Below are 26,519 nucleotides of genomic sequence, written 5' to 3'. Positions count from 1 at the left end.
TACTAAAATCCCTTGTTGAGCTTCATCCTTTTCTCTCCCATCTGCTGAAAACTGTATAATATATTACACACTGTCTAAGAAATTTTCTTCTTCCTAACAGGATTTAAACTCTTTACTTTTATAAAATATTAAGAACAGGATACGTTATGAACTATTAAGCAAAATACATTAATATTTCAGGATAATATACATGAAAGGAAATAAATCAGAACAATGCTTCAGTGTTATGAAAGCCAAATGAGAAAAGCAATTTTTGTTGATATGCGTCCACTGACCAGGATCATCACACTGACATATCTCCTGTACTCCCTTTCACACATAAATCAATCAACCCAAACACACACTTCCGTCAATATGATAACAGAAGTTCAGCTCTTTGGTCAGTCTTAGTGTGATTGTCTGGCTCTACAGTAAGGCTTTTAATAATTGAAATGCATACATGTGCCACGTTGCAGGGTCATCTGCTGAGGATGAGGTGCAAACAAACAAGGAAAGGGGGTAAGTTAGGAAAGAATAAAATACACAGACTGACTTCATGCAGAGTGTTTAGCTAAGTAGCAACAAGAATGAAAACATACTACTCAACAGCAGCTTTTACTTAGTAAACTCAGTATTAAAGTATTAGTGACTAACTAATTTGAAAAAATATAGCAGATGTAGATACTGGCATTGCATGTAACAAGGAAAATACTGTATTCTAGCCTTTTCATGCAATTAAAGACTGCTTAAAATCTCTTTGAAGTCCATTTCTGATGGTTGAGATTGATATGAGCTTAACAATTGGAAGAAGAGAAAGGAAGAAACCTAAGGAATGTACTTAGAGAGTTTTTGTATTTTGCCCTGTGCTTTATTCTTTAATGTTGTGAAGCTGCTCTTGTTAACTTGAGCCCCCATTCAGAAAAGCACTTAGTCACGTGCCAAAATTTCATTGATTTCAATGGGACTTCAGCTTTGGCTTAAGTGTTTCACTGAATAATATATTATTTTTTACTTTCCCTTACTTCTTTATGAACTTAACAATTCAGAGAAATGTTAAGTGTAAGGTAAACTGTTAAGTGTAAGGTAAACTGTTGGGTTTAGGCAGGTGACATAATATCTATCTGGAAACCTCACTGTAATTTAATGAAAACAATTGATAAACTCTTAACTATGCATAATGATGTGAACTGCAGTAATAATTAAGCTTTATTTTCCCAAATAGTTTGCAAAAAGGAAGGATGGAACCAGAAGGCATCATTATTGCTTGAACTCTCTGTGATCTATGCCAATGGAAGAGTAGAGCAAGTAATTGGATGTATAAATAATCTAATTTTTCATCCAGACATGTTACAAATAAACTGAGAGTTTATACATTGCATAGGAAAAGTTACATGATTTTTGATGAGTTATCACAACATATACTCATTCTTGTTACATTTTGACAAAATGTAAAGAAACTGATCTTTACACATGCATTCGTATTAGTTGCCATTTCATTTGCGCTGCATTTTTTAATGCCATTAATTCATCTGCAGCCATTCTGTGTTGTTTAAGGAGCTCCTAAATTTCAAAGGCTCTTAAGCACCTTTAAAGTACACCTACCTAGATGTACATCAGAGGAGAATGAGGAGTGAACTGAAAGACTTCAGTGTCTGTCAGGATTGTAACTTCCAGCTTCAACTACTCTCAAATTTTGGGGGAAGAATGACAAATTTTTTTTCCTGAAATCCTTTGCTCATTCTCATCTGCCACACTTAATTTTTGTGTTTGTTAGGAGAAACAAGGCTTTTGTGGAACCATCTATTTCATTACCTTTTCTTCTTTTGAACCCTATTCTGGCTTAGAGATATTGTGACTGCACTTGGGTCTCATTTCTCATGCCACATTTCCTTGTCCTGTGGTCAAAAAGATGATACCAGTGAATACTGACAGTAAGAAATTATGTGTCTTAAGGAAAAGGTGTGAGATGCATCTCCAGAGATCAGAGTAAACCCACTGGAACAGAGATTAAAAACAAGGATCCTAACTAGGTCTGTAAAGTACATGGTCAGATTTAATCAGTATGGTTCATCAAAAAAGAAAAAAGAATCATTTTGAGCAAATGTGCAAGGCAGTAAATGCGAACATTTTATTTCCAAAAGTTTTTGACAAGAGCTTGTCTGGAAAAGAAGCAAAGAATGGTCACAGATCAAAATTGTGTTTCTGAACCAGAAATAAAAGAGTAAGGTGAAATAGTTGGCTTCTGCCATGGAAACAGTAACTGTCAAAGAATCTCAGTATTCCATAGAAAGTCACATAATGTTCCATTAAGGTTTTTCAAAGAAAGTGAAGAATTTGCAGGTGACTTTTTCCCCCCTCTGCTACATATAAGAGGTCTGTGGAAATGTAGGAGTCATTGGAGCCCAGACATACAGCTTAAGGAATAAATTAAATATTTTCATGGATAACAAGAATAACTGGTCATAATGACGGTTTCAGTCACAAGGACAATATGAAGCAGTGTGTGAAACGTTAGCCTTAAAACTGTTTTACTTCTTATATTTGAAATATATATATTGAAATTCCTTGAGTTAGACTTATGGTAAACTAATACGGTATAAGAAAACTATTTTCAAGGTAAACTGAGACACAATTATATTTTAAATTCTTTTACTCTTTGACATTTTTCTAGTGTTAAAAGCCATACACAGCAGAGAAAGTTATAAAGGACAATGTTTAATAACAGTCTAATGAAATACAAAACATTTTCACTATGACCCCAAATTAAATTTTTTAGTACAGTGTTCTTTTAATCCAGTTCAGTTCCTCGATCTTACTTTTCACACAGCTCTACCAGCAGTTGTGCCAGCACAACAGAAGGGATGGCACAGGGTGGGAACAGCAGCTGGGGGAGGGGGAAGCAGGAAAGAAGGGGTCAGAATTGGATAAACTAACCTTGCTGCTAAAGAAATGTGTCCATTATCAACATCAACACATACAGGTAGTGCTGTTCCCCTTTACTGCAGTTGTTTATAGGAATACAGCTAAATGTGACAGTGTACAGCTGCAAACCCAGGTCTAAATCAGTGAACTTAAGTAACTAGCTAACATGGTATTTTTAATATATTATATAAACACACATAAACAAAGTTAACTGGAAGAGCTTATCAGCAGGAAAACACTCTTACCAGTATTAGTCAACAGATTGAATGAGGTTCAGCTTTGAGCAAAAGACACATCTCTTGAAGGAGGAGATGGAGAGCTGAGAAAACTGTCATCTTCAGTAGATTCAACAGCAGACAATGATTCATAATACTCATCCTCTCCATCCAGTACCTTGATTTGGCTTGAAAGCAAACAAACAACACTCCTTAAGTTAAAATTTAACTCTGCCAGTATCTTCAGAAATAAAAAGTACTCTGTGGATGTAAAAATGAAAAGCTCTAGTAAAAGAATGGAAAAAAAAAAGATGGGATGATTTGATGAGAAAGATACAGCTTTTATACATATTCCAACTACTATCACATTTTATGATTATATTATGAATGGTTCTGAGGATCAGGGAAATGCAATATCATCTTTCAGTTTGGGAGTATAGAATGATAGAACAACTATTTGCATCAAATGGGCATTTAATTTGAGCAATGTGGTGCTTTTTTTGTCTGTGTACATTCCACAAGTAGGATATGATTTTGGTATCATATTTCAGATGATGGTTTGCTGTGAATATGAGCCAAAGACTACATCATAAATTTTTAGGAGAAGCCCTATTGACAGCAAGGGGCTTTCATTTTTCTGTGATGTATGATGAGCACTGCAGTCTCATGTTAGTGTTTTTATTCCTAGAATACAAACTTTTTTAAACTAGGGGAGGGAGTGAAAATAATTCCTGCACAGTCATGCAAAATTTTGGGCTTTAACCTTGATTCAAAGACCTCCTGTTCATACAGTTACATTCAGAGATTAAAAAAAAACAGAGGAAAAAATACAGAAGGTTCTGGTAAATTTTTGGACTAAATGTGTCTGCAAGACCAAGCACCCATCAGTTCTCTCCAGTCTATGTGATCAGACAAGGGAACACTTTTGGCAAATATATGTATTATATATATATATATATATATAATATATATTATATTATATATAGTATAGGAGCCAGCCTAGTTTCTTCTACCTGTACCACCTGTGCAGGTGGTAACTGCTCATGTAGCAATGAGAACTGACTCAGCTCAACAGAGAAGGAGCAACTCCCTTTTGTAGTGAGTGGCCTCTCTGTCCGCTCCTCACATGTGCTCCCCCAGGAAGACAGAGACCCACTGGGAGTGTGCTGCTGTGGGGCTGCCAGGGCTTCTGGCACTGTTTGAGGCCACAGGCCTTCAGTTCTAACAGCCTTCATCTGTCACCTTTCACTAGTGTGAAACACACTTAAAAATATGAACAATGCTTTTATTTTGGTAGTAATAGTACACAGAGAAAGCTGGGGAAGAAGCTGCATATTTTGTAAGAATAAGTTCTAGTGTCTGCAGATAGCAGTACATGCAAGTTTTACATTTGCTTCTGCAGAAAATGCCCAATGTCAATGCACAGAAATATGTTAATTGTTTATTTTTAGAAACCTCTCTAGAAAGTTTTGCATATTCTGTAATATCACAAAGGACTTCTTCTGTTTACAGTTGCTTAGAACTAAGAAGATAGATATTTACCCAAGTTTTCTTGGCTTCCTCTTGCTCCCTTGATATTCTAGAGTTCCCTGTGGAGAGGGCCAAGAACATACAGTCAAAGCAAAGCAGCAAGTCGTTAATTTTTAATTCAAAGTGATTTTGTGTTGAATGCAAGCAGATGCTGATAATATCAGAAGTCACAGCATAATTTTTTTGATCAAAGGGCTCAAGTGAGACTGATGAAGCATGCATCTTGCTCGTCTTTGATAAACCACATCAATTATTCACCGTGAAGGCAGACATCCTGACATGAAAGCAACAGATAAAGAGCATAAGCACATGTTCAAGACGAGAGCAGAAGAACGTGGGGGTGGGGCTGGAGGGGCTGAAACAGGTATTAATAACAGAATTATTAACTGGAAACAAAGCCAGTAAAACAGCTTTATTGCCACTTTGAACTCACATTTAACTGGTTATAGTACATGTTATCCTCAGGGCTATTCAGCATTTTGGGCTGCTGACATCGTCGACGAGGTGTTCTCAGCTTCTGTTCAAGACAGTTTTCTGAACCTACAGTAAGATAACACAATTTAGTTTTAAGCTGTGCCAGGTGCTGTGAACGTCTTAGCACATTTTAGTCTGTAAACAGTCTTTTCTTCTGTCCTATTTGGTCCTGGATTTATTAGCAAGTCTGTTCTATCCAAAGTAAGCAAACAGAAACTTGGGAATCTTTGCTTTCTCTTTTGGAACTTACTTCAAATACAAGTTTTTATGCAGAACTTAATTTTCACTTTTTAACATTTTTTATTCTTCCATATATCTATATCACACAATTCCTTACTCCTTTCACACTTTTTCTTAATATCTTCTGTTATCTAAGCAGGAAATGAGGTATATTGTGACTAGCTAGGAACATATCAAAACACAGCAACAACAAAATAGTTTTTCTACTGAAGATAGCAATAAAGTCTCTTGACTGATGAGACCGTCTATTATAGTCATTTTCTTTATATAAAAAGGCCACCTTCTTGACATGGCTCTCTGTTTAATCAGATTAACTGAATCTGGAAGTTTGGAATTATGCTTTCTTCATGTAATTTGTGGTGTGCTGAAAAAATCCAGTTGCTTAAAGTCATCTGGAAAGAAGAATTTAAAAATGAACGGAGTATTTCAGAAGGGTTTCTGAAAAGAACTAACAGCTTGCTAAGTCTTTTTGTTTGCTTGTTTTTGGGGTATTTTGTTTTTGTTTATTTGTTTGTTTTAGTATTACAGAGAAAAGACATTATGCTGTGCTGTATTTTATTTTAACAGGTATTTTCCATGGTACATATTTTGGATTACAAGGTAACTATTTTCAGAATAAGTAAGTTACTACAAGATGCTGTGGGGTTAAGGAAAGGTGATTTATTTTCAAATGATTCTCCCAATGCCTTTCACTTTTCTCATATCACCCTGTTAAAAATTATTTTAGTGACAGTATGAATTAAAACAGAGTTTGGCAGCACTGAAGAAAAAAATATCCATCCTACACATTTGCATTCCATACTGCACAAGGAACTTGCTCATATACAAAAGGCCAGCACAAAGATCAAGTAGCAGGAGTTCCTTTAAACACTTCAAAACTGAAGTTAATATGGCTTTTGTAGACGCAGGGCTCTAATCTCACAAATCCATTGACATGATGTGGCCTTAAGGAGCAGGTAACATTACAAAAGAGGTTTATTATGCACTCAGGCTTATAGTTTGTACCTGCAATCTGAATGAGATAGAGGAGATGTTTGAACTTTGGCCTTTTCAGCCAAAAGACTGTTCTGAGAGATTTTCCCTCTTTCAGTTTCTTCCACTCAACAATAAAATTTAAAAAATATTAATTTCCTCTCAGTGTGTGACGGCAATGTCTGCATGGGAGAGGAGCACTTGTTCCATTCCATCACAACATCTGGGAGGGGTGGTGGCTTAAATGACCACCAGGAAACTGACTGCAGAGCTGGGTCTAAAATTCAAACCTAATTTTATAGAGAAAGGTTATATTTATCCACTAATAAAAAAAAAAATAATTCACTCATGCTGCTTACTAATTTAATACCTAATGCTTCAATACTTAATACTTTCAAATTAAGTAAACCTTTGTATTTTTGCTAAAGAGACTATGATGGCTGAGCCAGAACCTTTGCTACTTGCCTGTATTGTATACAACCAGACAAAGCAGAAGCTGTACCAGAAAATACTTCTGAGGAAATTGGGTGCCCAAATAATATGTTTCTTTGAAAGTTTTTTTCACGATGATTCAGATAGGATAAAAAAGCAATTTTGCTCTCCCTGAAGTCTGAAAATGTTGCAAAAGACCTGTCATTAAATACATTCTAGTCTCTCCTCTGAAAGTTACTCAAATTGATCTTAGAGCTTTCTCAGGACAGCAGGGTCTGCAATTTTTGCAAGCAGTATTTTCAGTCACAAGGCCATTTGAGTTTTTTCTTACAGCAATAAGTATATTGAATACCCTTCCATGAATTTATTTTTATTCTAGAAAGAGAACTCAGGTACTCACTGTTTTGCATAATTTCACACACCTCTCTGCAGCTTGCCAGAGGTAAAAACACAGCCCACAAATATTTAGAAATTTTTAAACAGTACAATAATATCATGGGGTAGGTTTTTTTCCTTTCCCCTAAGCGCTCTTGAGGCCTTCACTTTTTTTTTCTTTTTCAAAACACTCATATATATATATAGGCTGGGTTTTTAAAATGTATTTTATTTATTAGGAGTCTGAGTCACTAATATTTTGCCCTACCTCTTTATCCTGACAGTTAATTATTTCTGTGTATCCTACGGGTGGTCTGCAGCTTGTATTCTCCAAAGGAAATACCCTTTCAGTGGGCCCATTTGTCTTAGTTGCACACTACATGAACAGTACAAAATCTGGTAACATTTATCATAAACTACCATATCTGGAGAAAATGGTATTAACATGTGCTCAACACTCAGCAGTTGAATAGGCATTTTAAATGCTGTTCTAAAATATTTTGCTCTGATGACAAACTGAAAGCCACCAATACGAAAAAAATCACTTGTCATTTAATAGCAATAGTAGCAGCACCAGTATCATTAACAAAGTATTGTCTATACTGCACAGAAATTGTGCCAAGTGCCTCTGGCATGTCCAGGCTTCTTAGTTTGCTGCAAATTTAGAGACCATATGAGAGGGTGAGCACATGCACTTTTTTCAGGCTGTCCTTTAGCACCACTTTTTAAGAAAGAGATCTGTCCCCCTTTTGTCTGGAAGAAAACCTTTTCTTGTAACTCTGAGCACAGAAATTCCTTAGGTTACAAATTCTTATTTGATAAATCCCTTACTGCAAGGCAGAAATAACAGAGAGTAGGCAAAATGCTTTCTGCCAAGTGCACTATGTCAGCTGATCTAAGCGCAGGGTAGCTGAGGTTCTGGGCATCCTTCTCTCACTTGAGCTCAGAGAGGCTGGCATGTGGATGAGCAGGCTCATGTGGATGCTTCCCTAAAGACACCACAAAATTTATGTGGCTTATGGTGAAGGGAACTAGAAACTGGCTACTGGATCATTCTGTTGGAGTAGAAAGCAATTTTAAGTACAGAAACTGATGGTGTTTCTTTTTAGTCCTCTATTACCATTGTTGGTTATCCTTTTTATTTCTTTGATACATAAGAGCCCAAGCCAAAAAACAGGACTTGCAGAACTCAGACGGATTGAAAAGATATCTTTTTTTCAAGTAAATGTGAAATCAAACATTCAAGATACATTTTTATGAACTGGGAATTACATAGTTGGAAAGCAGTGTCTCCAGGAGAGACTTGGGAACTACAAATATTCAGCTGAATATGAAACAGACAGGGTGCAAAGAAAAGAAAACTGCTCAACAGAAACAGAAAACCAGTTTTATCGTTGTGTACAGAATTAAAGTGGATGCAATAAAGGACAGAATGTTTTGAGAACAGGAACAATTTGAACTCTGAAAAATCTGCCACATGGCAAGAAATATAAGAAGACTGTTCTACCTCATTCTTTTCAAAAGAAGGTGAAGAGGTGATCTGAAGCAAAGGTAAACCCCTATATAGAAGGTGGAGGGTTTTTCACATTAGTAAACAGGAGTCTAGACTAACTAATGGTCAGAAGAAGAAGAAAATTTTAGACCAGAAGTACAGCACATACCGAAAGTAATCAATTAGGAACAAAAATATTTAGCAGTCTGATGGAAACTCAGGTTGAAGCTTTTAGAAAGGCATGTTTTGACTTAAGCAAAATTTAAAAACTATTGAAGAGATGTGACACAGATCACACCTAGCTTAACAAGAATGAATTTATCTAATGTGATTTTTATCAGAAGTTTCAGTCTGCAGAATATCTGTATTGATCTTTTAAATGCTGAGATATAGTTTCTGAATTTCCACATGGTTCTTCTTTGTTTTCTTATGGCTGAAATGGAAATATTTTTCTTCAATTACCCATTCTATCCATTATACTGACATTTTTAATGACATCTCTTGACTTGGAGATGATTAATACATTTCCTATATCTTATTTACGAGATTTTTCTGTTTAAAAATCCATCCTTTCCATAAGCTGCAAAGGACTCTTTCAGAAATGCACAAATTGCTAAACTGTAAGATTTTACAGAAGACATCAAACTCCTCTTTAGCTCTGATACATGGACTTTTGCATCTAGGATTTGGGCCACCCTGAACAATACTTTTAAAACAGTAGTGGCAAAAAATATATTTTTTTAATGACTCCCCATGGGGCAGATGACTTGATATTCAGTGAAAATCTCATCTTGAATGTCCTTATTGTCCTGATTATCTTAGTATTGAAAGCATGGGTACTAGGCACTGGGCAGCCATGTCAGAGTAACGGAATAATCAGATTTTGCTTGCTGAAATGAAGCTAGGGTCTCCATAAACTCTTAATGATTAAACTGTTGCTTCAAAATCCTCTTGATGCTGATAATCTTGCCAAACATTGCTAATTTTTCCTTTATGGAGAATTCTACATAGAAATGGTGAGGAAGCAGCTTAACTGCATTTGGAACATGTAAAATAAAGCAATGTGAATCCAATTGTTTTAAGGGTGGTGTAGCAAACCTGGGGCTCTAAACACTGACTTTTTTTTTTTTTTTTGCAAGGAATGCACACAAGGGCTCTTTGCCAATGCTTCAATGCCCCAAAGAGGCTGTGCTGCCAGTTCCCTTGCTGAAGGGACTTCATCCATCACAATACATATTGAAGAGTGGAGCTGAGTACACCCATTTTCCTTCTGAAGCCATTTGCCCAAAGCAGGTTTGGGAGGGGTTAGTCTTGTCTCCTTTTCTGCTGTAGGTGAACACAAACCTAGTATCACAGGATGGGTAGTTTTTTTTCCTAATTACTCAAACAAGGAGATTTAGAGGTTGAGAAGAGGCAGTTTGTTAAAGAAAGGGTAATGGGGCCATTTAAAGAACCATATATATTATTTACAGAATAAGCAAATGAAGTAGAGAAATCACTATGACCAAGAAAAATAGTAAGCATGTAGTTGATTTCCAATCTATAATATCAGACGAAACATGAAAGTGCAACCCTTAATTATAAGCAAATATTAGCACATACTCATGGGATCTCATCATAACATCTCAAGGTCTACATTCATGAAAATTTAAGCAATGTTTAAAATCATGTTAATTTGTTCTTTGTTTGTTTCTTTTCCTGCCAGTCTAATTTATTCCAAAAGACTTTGGTTCTCAAGCCTGGATATATTGATCATGCCTATGTAAAGCATTGTTATAGCCTGGGGAGAAGACTTTTGTGGAAAAACTTGTCTTTGTTCTCCTTTGATAATTTATATGTATTTTGATGTTTTCAAGTTTCCAGTTTTGAATCATTTTTCAAGGCAGCAAGTTAACTTCGCTTTTCCTCTTGAAGTCTTAGGCAAATGCAGAAATGACCTCACAGACAATGATAATATACATCCTCCTCCTGGACTGGATGCTAGTGGATAATTATGTGCAGCATGTTGACATCAAGGAACAGCTATCTTTTCCTGTGTGCTATGCAAGTCTGTTCAAGGAGACGACTCAAGGGGCTAATGATTCTGGTCCCACTCATATCAGTGTTAAACGGGACTGACTAAACATCACTTAGGCAGAAAAAACTCCTGCAAATTAACTGATCCATGTTTTCATTATTTCAGCTTTATTTTTAAAAAGAGTGATTTACAAAGGGCACACAAAGCTATTTGGCTATGAGTGTTCATACAAATGCATTTTCCTTCCTTTTCCATTGCCATGATTCTCCACCATTTGCACAAATTTGTATCATACCTTAAGTGCAAAGGAGGAGTGAAGTGCAAAATGGGAGTAAAATGAAGAATGTGCTGGGGAAGCAGAGTGGATACTCAAGCAGTTAGTCCCCACTGAGCTCCTGCTGTGTCTGCCTGCCATACCCAATCCCGTTAGTGCAGAACTATCCTGCATATCCCTGTACTAAGCTGCAGCCAGTGTGGCTTTAGTATGAGCACACATTAAGGGATACCTGGCCCACATCACAGGGTACTTGTACATTGCCTGTTAATGCTTCCAACTATGAAAATATCAGAAACAAGGACAGGATAACGGGTCTAATAGGCTTCACTAAACACATACTGTAGAGTAATCTGTAGCTTCATTTGGAAATAAGGAAGTTATTGTGTCTATGCAACATACTATAAATTCAATTATATTATGGTAGTTCTGCAAAAATGCTGGAGAGGCTGATAGAAAACAAACACACTGTCACTCTAAGGTTTTAATCTCAGTACAGGCAAAACCACACCAAGAGACAACACCACAGGGCAGGAGAGTATAAAGAGCAAGACTCCATGGTGACTTGAGTAATAAGGTATGTCTTCATTATGCTCTTACCCTTTCCGAGGTTAGTAAGAGGGAAAAGAGAAAACTATAGGAAAGAGGAAAAAGACAAAAAAATAAACAATTAAGTAAGGTACTGAGAAACTAAGGAACAGAAGACAAGGGAATAAAAACCATCAATGTGAAGCAGTAGAACCTATGTTTTGGCATCAGATGATTAAATTAATCTAGTAACATCAGGAGCCTGGAGGCATACTGACATAATACTATTAACAATTGTAATTCTCTCCAGAATATTTTGTGCTTACCTACCAGTAGCTTCAGATGTCCACAAATGTTCAGTAAGGCCATCTATTCTGTTGGTATAATGAGATCTAGTATGATGGGAACCATTCCTGCCACCAAATTCCCTTGGTCCCTTCCTGTACATAAGAGTGTTCAGGAATATTTATAGGAGCTGGCACTCTTCATGCTGCTAGTGACAAGCAAGCATGGAAAGAATAATAAATCAGATGTGCTTTGAGGACTTACAAGACCTCAGCTCTTGCTAACTCACAAAGTATCTTACTGAATCTTCATGTAAGTGTTGCTAATGGAAAGAATGCTAACTACTTAAAAAAAAAAAACTATTAATACTTAGAAAGAATGATTAATCCTTAGCAACTCCAGTGTACTTAAAGTTCTTACCTGGGTTCATTATTTATGAATAATATATTAGATTTAATAATTTTCAGTGTCAAGTGCTTTGTAGTCTATAGCTCAAATGTAGTTACCTGATTCACTGAACACAGAATCTGAAGGAGCAAAAAGTCCTACAGAAAAATATAAAATAAAACAAAACCAAGCTTCACTATCACCTTGGATCCCCCACACAATTGTGGTGAACTAGAATTCTGTTTATTCAGATGGAGTGTGCTCATAGTGCCAAGAGCCATAGACTGCTAGGGAAATTAGTGTAGCTTCTTTGATGTCATGTGCATCCCAGAATCTGTAACACACTGCTGAAACTGTGAGCATATCCTTTTGTTTATAACCCTAAACAGAACCATTTGAATACACACACTGAAAGAACTTGTAACAGAAGCAATGCATTTTCTTCCACTAAATGATTCATTACATACGGCTTCATTTTGGATACTTCAGTTATGTGTAAAGCCATATGCTTTAGATTATAAAGCACACTAAGCAAATCATAAGTTTTTCAAGATGGTATGTAAAGGCTGTTTTTGCATCTGTTTGTTGCCAACGACTCAGATGACACTGTAATTAGAACAACAAATATTTTATGTGAAATCAATCATTTAGCTGTCTCTGAACCCTGAGACAATGGCTTTTAGATACACTTTGTTGGGAAACAAGATCCATAAATAGTTAGAATCTTGGCTTTTGCTGTTTTTTTCTTTCCAACACAGTCCTGATCTTTCAGTATTTGTCAGTTCTTTCAGTTTCTATTGTGAGTAATTTGACTGTAGAGGAAAAAGGCAGAGATTAAACAAAGCATACAAAAGAACCAAAATATCAGTGAGTAATGGATAAGACTCAAACCTGTCAGCAAAAAGCATGCTTCTACAAGTATGGTCCTGAAGCTGTCTTCCCGTATGTTGAATATCTTATAAACCCTGCACATAATAACATCTAACAGCGGGTTCCAGAGGTGTGGCAATTAGTCAAAGTCCAAGAGGTTTACACAAATAGAACTGTAATTTCAGGGAAAAATAATTCATGCCAAACCATCTGAATAACAGAAACTACTTCCAGACAATGCAGAAAACTTAACAGATCATTATTTTTCTTTCCGTCCTCAAACTTGACCCAAGGTGGTTGTGGAAATTTTTAGTTAATTCATAAAATTATAGAATGGCCTAGGTTGGAAGGAACATTAAAGATCATCTAGTTTCAATCTCCCCTGAAATGGGCAAGGACATGCTCCATTGCACCAGGTTGCTCAGAGCTCCATCCACATCTTCCATTGCACCAGGTTGCTCAGAGCTCCATCCAGCCTCGTCTTGAACTCTTCCACAGATGTGGCATCTTCAAGTTTTCTGGGCAACCTGTTCCAGTGCCTCACCAGCCTCAGAATAAAGAATTTCTTCCTAATACCTAATTTAAACCTATTCTCTTTCAGTTTGAAGCCATTCCCTTTGTCCTGGCACTGTATTTTCTTGTCCAAAGTTCCTCTCCATCCTTCTTGTGAGCCCCTTTTTCAGGCACTGAAGACTGCAATTAGGTCATTCCAAAGCCATCTTTTCTCCAGGCTGAACAACCCCAATTGTCTCAACCTTTCTTCACTGGTGTGGTGCTCCACCCCTAGAGTCAACCTGGTGGCCCTTCTCTGAACTTGGACCAACATATTGTTGCCTTTCATGTGCTCAGAAACCCAGAGCTGGATGCAGCACTCCAGGTGGGGTCTCACAAGAGCAGAGTAGAGGCGCAGAATCACCTCCCATGATCTACTGCTCATGCTGCTGAGGATGCATCCCATGATACAGTTGGCTTGTGATCTTTTCAGGAGACAGGTACTGATAAAAACCAGGTCATTCCAGGTATGCTGGAATCACATATCACATCCTATTTCCTAGTTCTAGAAGACCTGGTTAATACAATAGCCACCAGGTGATAAAAATCTCGCATTATCATGATGTCTCTCTCATTGTTTAAGCAAGGCCATATGATCAATACAAATTAATGAAGAACTTCATAGCAGAAAATCCTACTGAGAGCAATTTAATATGAAGAGATCACTTCCAGATCATGACATCCCTGAGCCACAAATCATGTTTGGCTGGAGAGCATTCTGGGCAAATATCTCTGCTTGCCCTACGTTTGCACTATACTCTAGGATTTTCCTCTTGGTTACTGTGAGAAACAGAAAATTAGGATAAATAGATTTGGATGGGACTGGAAATGTCTTTTTTATGTGTGAGTGGGTTTTTCTGCTTGTTGATTTTTTAATTTATTTTTTTTTTTTGTGTGTGTAAGGTTGCTAATATTCAAATGACCAGGAAAGAGAGCAATATTTATTTAAAATTAATAAATTCAAGCAGAAAAAAAATCCCTAAGAAGCACCTGAAATGGAGGTTGAGGTAACTTTTCACAAGGCAAATATCAGAATCCTCACTGTAAAGATTTCAACTTTAACTGTTTATGGCAGGAAGGTTGTATTACACTTGCCTCTTTGCTAGCAGTGCACCAGATCAGCCTGAGCTTCTGAAGGGCCAAAGCTGAAATTCTGTGCAAAGATGAAGAAAAAAAAAGCCAGTAATTCTTCAGTTTTCTGCAAACGCCCCATTTTCCCTTCTCCATGAGTTTTTATCCAAGGTGGTAATCTTAAAGTAGAAACAACAACCCTAGGGACACCTACACAAGCACCATGCACTCAGAGGTTTGCCATAATGTAAGTTTGTCTCTTCAGCATTATGCCATGGTTGGGATGCAGTTTATTTATTTAGTGAAGTTAAAGAAAACAGGATTAGAAAGAATTTCAAGTGAATATTTTGTCCTTCCCTGTCTTCCAAAGTAAAACCATGTACCATGTTGGAGGTATGATAAATTTTCAAAATTGTTCAGGAAAAAACTATCAAAAAAATTCTCACAAACACAGCATCAGCAATGGAGCAACTCATGATACTTCTGCACAGTAAGATGATAGCCATTTCTTCAAAGAAGAATTAGGATGATGATTTAGTCAGTATGATTAAATAAATAGCTTTGGCAACTTTAAAGTACAAGTCCTAAATAACATGACAGTATCATCAATTTTAGAGATAGTCTCCAAAACACATTTGGAGCAGCTAATACCCAAGTTTTCAAACTGGAGATTGTGGATCTTAAGAGCTGCATCTCATGTGCTAATATGCTTCAGAAAACTCACTGGACACTTGGCACTGGTTCATTTTGTGGATTCTAGCTAAGAAAAGCAAAGCATATGGGGAAAAAGATGAAACAAACATGAAAAGTAAACAGTGAGATTAACTTCCAAAAACAGTCAAAACATTCAGTGCATTAAAGAAGAGTAACAAATCACAAATACCTTCCTAATACTACTTCTCTACAGAGCCAACTACTGAATTTGCCAAAAATGCATTGTACAGTTGTGGGAAGTTAGTTTGTGTGATTAAAAGTAGGGCAAGAGGCAATCTGTAAGTTCACACTTTATTAAGATGCGGTTCATAATGGTCTGTGTTTCAGAGTTGCTGTTGTAGCATATAGCCTGGATACATTTAAAGGTAATCCCTCACCTTCTTCCAAACTGTAATAATAGCATTTTTATCCCATGCCCTCAGAGATTAAGCCACTTGATTGACTTTGAATTCTGGACACACAGGAAATTTGTATTAATTTAGCATAATGATGAGGCGCAATAAAGGCTCTGTGGAACCACAACAGCATGGTCTCTAAGGTTTTGTTCGTTACAGAAACACAATTTGCATATCTAAAGGCTTGAAACCATGGGTCCATATTGATACAACTAGTATCTCAAATTTGAGTGTAGCAGATTCAGCATATATTTCAAAGAATAAATGGTAGAAGCCCAAGATAAAACTCTCAGTAGATTTCTTCATTAAGAAAGAAGGTCTTTTTCTGAATTCAAGGTAGCTGGCAGCAATAACTTTTAAAGGAGTCATGAAAACTAGCTTGACTGCATCTTATAAAAATACCACTAGTTAGATATTTACTTTCTGGTGTACTACAGTACTTTTGTCTGACATTTGTAAATGTTGTAAGTAAAGGAGGTATCTTGGCCAGATAAAGGAAACTAATGCTGCTGATCTAAGTACTACAGCAATCCAGTTTTTTAAGAGGTTGTTAATTGCTACTGGGACCCTCAATTAGTAATAGTTCAGAAGTGATCTACAGCTCAAACTCAGGCCACTGAAACTCAAGAAGCATAACCAAACTATCCAGTCAATGGCTAATTTTGAAAAATAAGCAGGAGTAGAAAAAACCTTCAGGCTTAAAAGATGTCTGTTAACCTGTGAAAGAGCACCTATGTTTGTTTCTCATACTACTTCAAAATCCAAATCACAGCCTTTTATTGACAACTCACACTATGGATCTAGTGGAAGAATGCTAGACATATATACAAATAAGGGCTCATCATTTTCAGTGGTGCAGTTTTTTATCTTTCATCCTGAAGTAGTAGATGGAAGTGTCCAGTAACACCAAAGTAAATTTAGAAAATGTAGAAGAGGTCTTTAAAGAAAAGTGAGGGAGGTCTGCAAAGAATTACAACGCTGGGATCTCAGTAATAGTATAGCAAATTTAAGCTATGTGTTTCATGCTACTTAACAACACCACCTGTAGTAAGAGTTTGGGGAGTGCAAAGCACAGAATATGTATAATTTTCATCCATTTAGGATGAAATCTTCATAAATCTCCATAGGAAATTTAGCATTTCCTAAATGCTTCTAAAGAAAATTTTGATGAAGATTTCAGCTCATGGGGGAACAGAAGATGTACACATTTGTGCAGATATACAAATAAAGTAAGTTGACCTTCTCATATATAGTGACTTGCTTATGTGACAGTATGTTGTTTTGTTCTAAAATCACTGTTCTTGACAGGTACAGCTTGCATTAATGTATCAGTTCACTGTATTATATTCCCCTCTGAACACAATCTTTGTACTTGAGTGTACTTTTTTAAAATGGTAAATGCTATGAAATTAGTTAGATTCTTTACTTGTCTCATAAAAACATGACTAATTCAAGTGACTTTATTGACATTTTATTCCTCAGAACTTGATGAACTCTTCTTTAGCAAAATGAGCATGGATTTCAGTGTTCAAACTGAGGCACTGGAAAGACTGATATTTAAAACATTACACCTTACCTGCTCTGGAAAATCTGGCACCTCCATAGTGTGTTACTGCAGGTACACAGAATTTCTTGCCACTCCAAAAAATACAAGTTAAGTGATTCCTGGAATTTTTTGTGGAGTTGATTTGGATATATTTTTCACCTCCTAATTTCTACAGATACTTGATTTTTTTTAACCCCCTTCTTACAAGTCTACACTAGATTCTTGGCTGCTATTGAATAGTGTATCTCTATAGAGTAGCTTGTGATATAACATCAAAATCTGTTTGTGTCCTGATTCTGTACTTGGGTCTGTGGGTATTGCAGAGTATGCAGTTTGTGAATTATCACTTTATTACTTTATTACTGTGCACTAATTCCTTGTGTGAATGACCTACAAAGGACCCACAGAATTACAGCATGAACAGACTGGTACATTGCAAGTGTACCTATTGCCACAGAATGCCACTTCTGATTTCTCTCTTTTGGACAGCCAGGAAGTATGGCCATATTAACATAACTCTCTTCCATAACATATCCTACTTCTCAGTAGGACTAATTAGCTTAGGCACGGCACTGCACTCATCCAGCTACACTGCCTCCAGGGTCTGATTCACATCTAGCTTGAGCAGCTTTGCAAAGCACTGGCATGCATTGAGTTGCTATATCATAAATTTGTATTACGGCTTACTCTATACTAACTTTCCCATGGAGACAAAACCTAAAAATCAGCTTTACTGCTGTGAACACAGTCATCAAAGTCTCCTACTGAACTAATGCCATAATAATAATGAAAATATCCTGGCCCCAGTAGGAAGGTTCATATCCTGAAAGCACTAACATGGGGACACATTTTCACTATTAGAACTAGTTCCTCTGAAGCCAGCCCCAACACTAAGAATATGAATACATGGGAAAAATTGGGAAGTATCAGAAAAACACCTTGATATTAGCATGGCTTAGAGAAATAAGAGTAAAATAAAAATGTGCAACGGAATTTTAACTCCAGTCTTTAGAATGGACTATCTTAATTATTCCCATTATTAAAGGGCACTGTGAAGTAAAAGGCTATAGGCTGAGAGAAATATACATTTCTCTTCCCTCATAGAAGATATAGTAAATTTTTAAAGTTCATCACTCAGTCTATTTACACAATACTCTAATTAACTCATGAAGCAATTATAAGTCAGAGATGATTGAGAGTCATATACTTCCTACCAACACACAATAATACGTAAGAATACATCAGGCTAAACCTTGATGAGAAAATTCTTATGCTAGGTTCTTCAATAAAACAAATGTAAGAATAACTTGTGATTTCATGGAGAGAATGAATCAATGTGTAGTGTCTTGTCAGGGTCTAAATTAAATGAATATGAGACTGTTGGGTGGACAAAAGCAAATTGAAGATAATCAGCAAAATTTATGTTTTCAAATAATGTACAAACCACATAAATTACTTCAAAGAGACCCATAAAACTATGAGTTTTGAAAAACATTTAAGTTATAATGTAGAAAAAAGGGAAGAAACATGACTTGTGGACCCTAAGTTATAGTTCATTGTTTGCTTTCACAATGGAGATCAGCAGAAAATTATCTCCCTCTTGTCACACATTTCATTTCTGATTAGGTAATTTTGCATTATTAGTATCTTCAAAATGCAGACACAAAAATAAGAGGTGCCAAACATATTTTTTTCTTCTCTGAAGATGGAAATTACTAGAATAAAACTATCTATAGCACTACATACAGGAAAACCAGATTTTCAGTTTTTACTACAAACACCCATTCATGCCAGCAGTCTACATGAAGTCAATGTGTTATCCCGCTGCTTAATGATGGATCCTGTGAGGGCTTATGAGATACCACCAATATTCCTTAAAATCTGTTATTTTTCGTGATTTATCCCTTTTCCTTACTCTCAACCAATAACACATTTTGTCGAAAACAAGTTACTGTTCTTTCACCATTTTGTTAGCATTGTTCACAATATTATTTATACAGAACCATAAATCCTTGTTTTTATTATTAAAATATACAGGAGAGGTTAACTACACTTATCATACTTTTTTGCATTCTGCAATTCAATCTCTGCTACTAGGACTTGATCTGGAAAGTTTGTGCAGAGGTACAAAATGTATTAGGTAGCTGTTTTGGCATATGAAGTCTTAGCTTTACGTGCTTTGTGTATTTATTTTTCAGACAAAAAGGACTCCAGTTACTAGGTCTCAACATAAACCCTTGCAGAGTAGGATGTGGGCAGACTGGCTACACAGCTGCTGTGTGGCCTGTGAGGAGGAGGTGCCTGTATCATCTGACAGTGCCAGCAAAGGGACAGTGTCTTTATTACACTCATCTTTCTTCCTCTTTCCTCCATGGCTGCAGACAGCTAGGACTAGGATAACTGTTTGAACACACACAGAATGTGAGGGATTAATTTCCCAATTATCTCTGCTGAAGTATTAAATTCAGATGTCTAATGATGACATTCTAAACATTATCATTACGTATTATTATTATTGCACTGCAGCTCAATGCACAGAGATGAAGAGAGAGTAATTCCTACTATGAAGAGCTCCATGATATATTGCTCTTTGGCAAGAAACAGCAGTATCTTGTGCCACTGTTCAAGAAAGACTTGAGTGCCCAAACACTAACTGGGAACCTGGGTTCACTGAAAGAAGGCTGAGCTCATCAGAGGTTCAGTGAAACTCCAAGATAAGAGAGGGTCCAAGGGGATCATGGAGCTAAGAGAGCACAGCTGATTACCTTTTCTAGTTTTATTTCTGGAATGAAAATAGTCAGAAGCAAGTGTTTCGTGCCCTATCATGTATCACACCACTAAAGAGGTGTATCTACATGATAGGACATGCTTGTCCTCCATGTAGAAACAAAAGAACAAAACCAAAAATCCTGCCTGCAACTACGTTTTTCTTACAATTTTAAAGAATTTATGCCAAACCTGTGAATAAGAACTCTGCTGCTGCCAGAGTGTAACCACAATAGCACCCAAATGTATTTCTAACATCTAATAAAAATAGAACTTTGAAAATTTAACTTACAATATCAGAAAAAAGTGCTTATTGTCCATACTCAATGAGGGAAAAAAGTCAATGATGTCACAAAAAACTGACTATGTTTTGGATTCTGCTTTTGTTTTATTTTTTTTTAAAGTAGTATCAAAGGATAGCATTTGAAGATGAGAAGCTATTGAAGTAGCACACAAAGTCAATAAAATGATCTCACTACACTTGCTGATGCGCATAAGGAGTTTTATCTTTAAAAATAGCTTAGTATTTAGTTGTGTAATTTCCAAATGGCATTTAATGGATGAAAATACCTAAAGATTTCCGAAAGGTGTTCTGACTTTTTGGCCATTACCATTCTGCAGCAGAATAATTTAAATTTTCTTTTAGTTCTGGGTACTCAAGATCACAGTCCTCCTTCTAAAGGGGAGTAACATCCACCTATGTGGAAGGGAAGCGTCCCAATAAAAATCCTAAAACACAGCCACTGATGGGCCCTATTCAGGGGGTGCCATGACCAGACAACTGTAGTGTCTAAACTGAGTTAGAAGTTAATGAGGCTTCTTTTTTATTGATTTGTTCCCTCACTAATACTGGAATTTTAGGGCAACAGAAACTTTTTTTTGTGAATTCAGGTCATATTAGCTAACAGTTTCAGCTGAAATAACATGAAAAAACTTCAGAGATGTTGAAAGAATTCATTCTGGCATCTCAAAAAACAAAACATTCTGATTTTGTCACAAGGGGACTCCTTTCCCAAAACAGAGGAGGTAGTGCTGCCACCCCTGATATCCAAAAATGCAGTGATTAGGCCATGTTCTTAGATTGTGAAAGATGTAGCTTCAAGCACCTCCTTCAAGTGATTTGGTACAGGGACCTGAACCCAAGCATCATGCTTCTCAGGAGAGTAGCCTAACTGCTGGGTTAGAAAATATTCTTAGGTATGTTTCTCTCAGGCTCGTTTGTTGAAAGTGTTCCACTTTACATAAAGTAGTTAAATATTCATTCAAACAGAGATCGAAAGCCAGGTGCTTGCCCCCTTTTTCTCTGATTGTTCAAATTACCCGGAGCTCAAGTCATTCACATGCTCTCTGTTTCTGTGCCCTACTTACTCTTTAATGTACATTCCACTGATGGGAGAAAGGGGAGAAGGAGAAAATGTTTTCTTCTCTGAACTTCTGTATTGGCCTTGCACATAGCCCAGACCACTGAAAATATGAGTTGGTCAAAGTTTTCAGCCTTACCTTTGGAAGGACAATAGTATGGAAGGTAAGAAATGATCACTTTCTAACACACAGAGTAGATAAAAATGAAGTAGTTCAATGACAAGAAATAGTATTACTTAAAGGAGAAAGAAGTGAGACATCTGCATCTATTTGTATCCAATGTTTATCCCTATTGGCATAATTAATAAAAGCTATGCATAAATCACACTAAGTTCATTAAATCGACTGGCTCAGGCTGCTGACTAATTGGTAAATACACACTCGATAAAAATGTAAAATGTATGCCAGCTCCACATTGTAAAGCTGTTTTCTAGTTAAGAAGTCTCTGCTTCTCTGTGGCTTTTCCAACAGGGCTTGATTTTCACAGTTATTGATCTTAGGGAAACAATAATGCCCAGAACAGTTCCAAAAGGCCTTAGAATAGGAAAACAAAAAGCAACTCTATCAAGCTTACAGAGACCAAGAAGTTTACTATCCCATGCCTAGGGCAATTTTCTAACACACCCATGAATCTAAGATCTGCTGATGCCTGCTCTGTACAATTCAACAGACTATTTTAGGCACTTCAACTCTTTTATGAATGTGGACTTTGGCACTTGCTTCTGCAATGTTGCCTTAAAGTAGTTCAACATGAAGCTATCACTGTCTAGCAAAACTTTGCATCTTTAAAATCTATCAATTTTGATAAATTAAAGATCTGGGAACTATGCAGGTCTGTGCAGACAGGCAACCAGAATTAGACACAAACAAAAACTAATTGCAAAAAACATGACAAGTATGAGAGTGGCTGAGGCTAGAGAAGGTCACAGAAGACCATCTCCACTCATTTGGACAGGATGAAGAATTTGTGCTCCTCAAAACATTCTCCTTTTCAGAAGAGGCCAGCACCCAGCCAGCCACAGATTTTTATACGTAGGGAGCTCATCAAAAGGTTTTAATACTTACAGTACCTGTGCAAAAATTCATGGAAAGCCTTAAATGAAGGGTCTTTTGCTACCATCACCAAAGACTCTGTGGAAAGCCCTCCTGATATCAAACAAACCCAGATGTAGTGAGGCCTTGGGAGCTAGCCCAGTGCTTTGTCTGGGTCTGACCTCAAGTTTTCTGTATTTACATTTTTTCCAAAACATGATTGAGAACAGATGTCACTGGACACCAGAGCTCTTCTCCAAGGCTGGAGTAGAAAATCACAGGAAAAGGGGGAGATACAGACCAGCTCAATTTACGTTACATGAGAATATTGATCCGCATGGCAACAAGAGGGCAGAATCCACACATCTTCAATTTTAGTTTAATTAGACTCACAACCAAACTACAGTGCTGGTTTCCTTCATTAAGGGTCAAGAAAAAGGCTTGATTTTGATTTTGAACAGCCTTATAAACAAGTGGAATATTTTGATTTAGGACCATCTCTGCTTGTATTCTCTATTTCTGCCATTGACTGTGGCATTGCCTGAACAACATATTAAAAGCACTTGCCTCAAACCACACTTATGGTGTTCATGCTTGAAACAAAGGATGAAATAATGTTGAAAAACAGTATTATGAAACTGATACAGATTTAATAGTGGCTAAATAAAAGAAATGGGAATATGAAACCCTCTTCTTCTCTAGACAATGTGTGGTGAAATAATCTGTTTGCAATGGACGGAAAAAGCTCAAAAAGAAACATTTGGAAACAATACAATGACATATGATCCCATATGTTGAATCTATAATGCTTCCTAAGTCCTTCGGGGTAAAATTCACCCTTATGCTGAACAAATTCCAAGTAACTGAGATCTGCCTGAGAGGACTGTAGGAAGGCCTAGAATCTTCCCTCCATACACAGACAAGAGAGGACTATGAGGCAGCTTCACTGCAGTTGCCTTTTTACCCATGACTTGAAGCAGCACCAATAATGTTTTTTGATCCTTTTCTGGGTAGTAATAATTGCTCATCCATAGGCTCATGCTCATCTCTTCTCCTTGGCTGAGTCTACTCAGGGCACGCTTTCCCTGTAGGGTGCTCCATGGTAAAGAAGGCATGTGCTCAGCTTTCTGAATCATACTAAGACAGTATAGCTGGAGTTGCTTTAAAGTTTTATATATAGCAAGCTGCATGTTGGTGCTGATAAGGCATCCTCAGGGCAATTATGCTCTGAGCAGTTTTTGGTAATGTCTTTACAGCCATTAGGTTTTGAGATACAGGAGTTCCACTCATAATTCCTGGTCCTACACTGTTCCATTCCCTGGATAAGGGAGTGAAAGAGGAAAAAGCCTGCAAAATATGGCAACAGGTTTCAAAATATGGCAACAGGTTTTATCCTCTTAGCAAACAGATTTTGTAAGTGTGCTGAGCACAGCTGGTTAAACATCTATCCAGCAATGAAAGCATCTCATATCCAAATTCTCTGAATTAAATTGTGATATAATAATTATTACTGGAATTTTATCATATGTTGGATGTCTGTATTACTCAGGATTGAGTAGGTAACTGCCTGGGTGAACAAATTACTGGAGGTAGTTAAGCAGTCACAGTTCTGCTGACTCCTCATGGCTCTGGAAAGCCAGGCTACCTAAAGCTAAGGTACCCCCTTGCAGTTTTCATTGCTGACCCATAGGGATGTAACTTCTCACTGCAATACCTCTGATTACAAATTACAGGAAAACTTTTCTCACAACCCTTATTCTTATACCTCTTGTTGATGGGTTGTTCCAAACTTCAGATGCTCCAAAGATGGAATATATTGCTATTTGCCTGGTCATTAAAGTGAAGCTCAGTGCCCATTTTTAAAGGTTATTTAAGCTGTTTATTAATTTGCTTCATTTTCATTTTCAGGTACTAGTAACAAGTTGTATTCATTGACCTATTTTATTTGTATACAAATAGTTTTGAAATTATATGTTATTAAATGTTATGCATTAGTATTCTTGTTCATACTCATTTAAAATTTTTGTAAAATACCATGCCATCCCCAGCCTATTAGGAAAAGACATATTTTCATTTTGTTTTTGTTTTACCCCATTCTGGTGATAGTAACAGGAATTACCTGTGAACATAGGAGGGAATAACACTAAAGTAACTGGAATTTCCACTGAAAAATGACCTATGAAATGATGCCTAGATTTTTTAGTTCAGCTGAAGTCCGTCAACAGAGATGGGTATTCAAAAGGTATATTCATGACTGGTATCAGAGAAAGATAAAAAAATTTAACAGATATGAAAAGAGATCAATAAAGTCCCTAAAAAAAACTTCATTTAGCAGAAATCCTGCTGTGAAACCGGAATAAAGGCAGAAAAGCCTTTGTTCCTGATTTGGTTGGTTGAGGGAACTAGGCAATATGCTGAAATAAAATCAAAATTTTTCATTTAATTTTTCTTTAACTATGATTAAATAAAGCACAGGCTTATTATTTCCTGCATTCCTCAATGATACCTTTGTTCTTCACTTTGTAAATCAAAGCTTGCATGAAGAGAAGTTTCTAGGGAATCATAGCATGGTTGGAGTTGGAAACGATCTTGAAGATTGAGTTCCAACCCCTCTGCCATGGGCAGGGACACCTTCTGCAACACCAGGCTGCCCAAAGCCCCATCCAACCTGGCCTTGGATCACTTCCAGGGATGGGGCATCCACAGCTTCTCTGGGCATGCTGACATTCTTAAGCATTACATCCTCCATGGACAAATAAACCTTAACAAACACAGAGGCATCTTGCAGTGCCTAGGCACAAGATGAGGAGGCTGAAGAAATTGCAGGCTGCTTTTCTGAGCTGCTCTGTAAATTTGCAGCATGTGACACCCAGGAAAGACATCTTCCAGCATCGGACAACAATTACAACATCCTGTCCACGTGGCAGGATAGCACCTGAACTGCAGGAACATTTCAATACTTCAACAATCAAAATCTCTTTTATGCTCAGAGATTTGTGAAAAGTGTCTCAGACTGTTGTTTGCATACATTGACTTCTACAAATGATCAGTAATACTTATAGCACACACATAGCTATCAGTTAGTTGTCACAGTCTTCTGGAAGCCTTTTTTCTCAAAGGCAGAAAAATCCACATGTGTCTGTAGTGAGAACCCTGGTTTCAGGAAAGGTGCAAAAATGGCTAATAAGATGATAGTGTGTCCTGCAAAAGATCTGGCTGAGTACAGGAAAAACAGCTGTGTCAAGTACAGTTTGAATGTTTTTGTTCTTGAGTACTGAGTTGACTGAGATGCTGCTTTGCTACCTTAGCTGCCCTGCTCAATAGTGCTGCCCAAATTTTTGACACTTATCTGCAGCAAATAATACAGCCTAGCATTTGGACCTGTAAATGTGAGGTGTTACACAACTCAGTCTTACAGAAAGACCTTCTACTACACAGAGGTCTTGGAGTTGTTGGGAGACTGACCTTGTCTTGCAATTAGATTGGAAACCACAGCCCTAACAACACAGACACCATCCTAAGGAAGTAGTGTGTGCTCTAGGATTAGCATCTTTTCAGTCCAGCTCTACGCATTTGGGTTCATCTCCAAGTAGAAGTCCACCAGAATTATCTTCTTTTTTTTTTCTGGAATACAGCTATCAAGCTATCATAAATACAGAGGGGGATATAATGAGGATGCAGGCTTCAGATTTCTGAGTCTCTCACTAAAAGAAGCAGAGATCTTTTAAAACCATAGGCAGGGATCAGGAAGTATTTTGCTTCTCCAGCTGGAGGACAGGGCTAAGAATTATCCAGACAAAAACTACAAAAGAGAAGGAAGGATGTAAAGAAAGCACTTAGGTTCAGAACCATTATAAACTCCGAGAAAAAACTTCTGCCCAGTAAATTTCTAGAGGGCATCAAGCTAACCTTAACGCTGATCCAGGATGAGTTTTATTATCTGATAGATACAGAGGCAACAGGACATCCTGAATATACACACAGGTACTACAAAGACTACAGGAATGAAAAATCTTCTCTCTTCAGGAAATCATCCTGTCTTGAAGGGAAAAGATAATTATCTCTCTTCCAATTACCATCATTTGCTCT

At 37.0% G+C, this 26,519-nt stretch overlaps 1 protein-coding gene across 3 annotated transcripts in view; it reads right to left on the bottom strand.

The window, feature by feature from the left end:
• Window positions 1-2,098: 2,098 nt before the first annotated feature.
• The window catches only part of MYO3B (myosin IIIB), a 197,414-nt gene continuing 172,993 nt past the window's right edge, over window positions 2,099-26,519 (bottom strand). For 2 of the 3 annotated variants that reach the window (XM_058840479.1, XM_058840481.1), the window contains 3 exons: window positions 5,080-5,186; window positions 4,659-4,705; window positions 2,099-3,304 (listed from right to left, as the gene is read on the bottom strand). In XM_058840479.1, coding sequence (XP_058696462.1) covers window positions 3,175-3,304; window positions 4,659-4,705; window positions 5,080-5,186 — 284 coding nt within the window. In that variant the 3' untranslated portion in view covers window positions 2,099-3,174. The remainder of the gene's footprint in view (window positions 3,305-4,658; window positions 4,706-5,079; window positions 5,187-26,519) is intronic. The other variant, XM_058840480.1, reaches the window with a different exon arrangement.

This window comes from Poecile atricapillus, chromosome 5 (assembly GCF_030490865.1).
Source record: "Poecile atricapillus isolate bPoeAtr1 chromosome 5, bPoeAtr1.hap1, whole genome shotgun sequence".
Lineage (NCBI taxonomy): Eukaryota > Metazoa > Chordata > Aves > Passeriformes > Paridae > Poecile > Poecile atricapillus.
The sequence above is the reverse complement of the archived record's forward strand: the minus strand, read 5'-3'. Positions and strand labels throughout refer to the sequence as shown.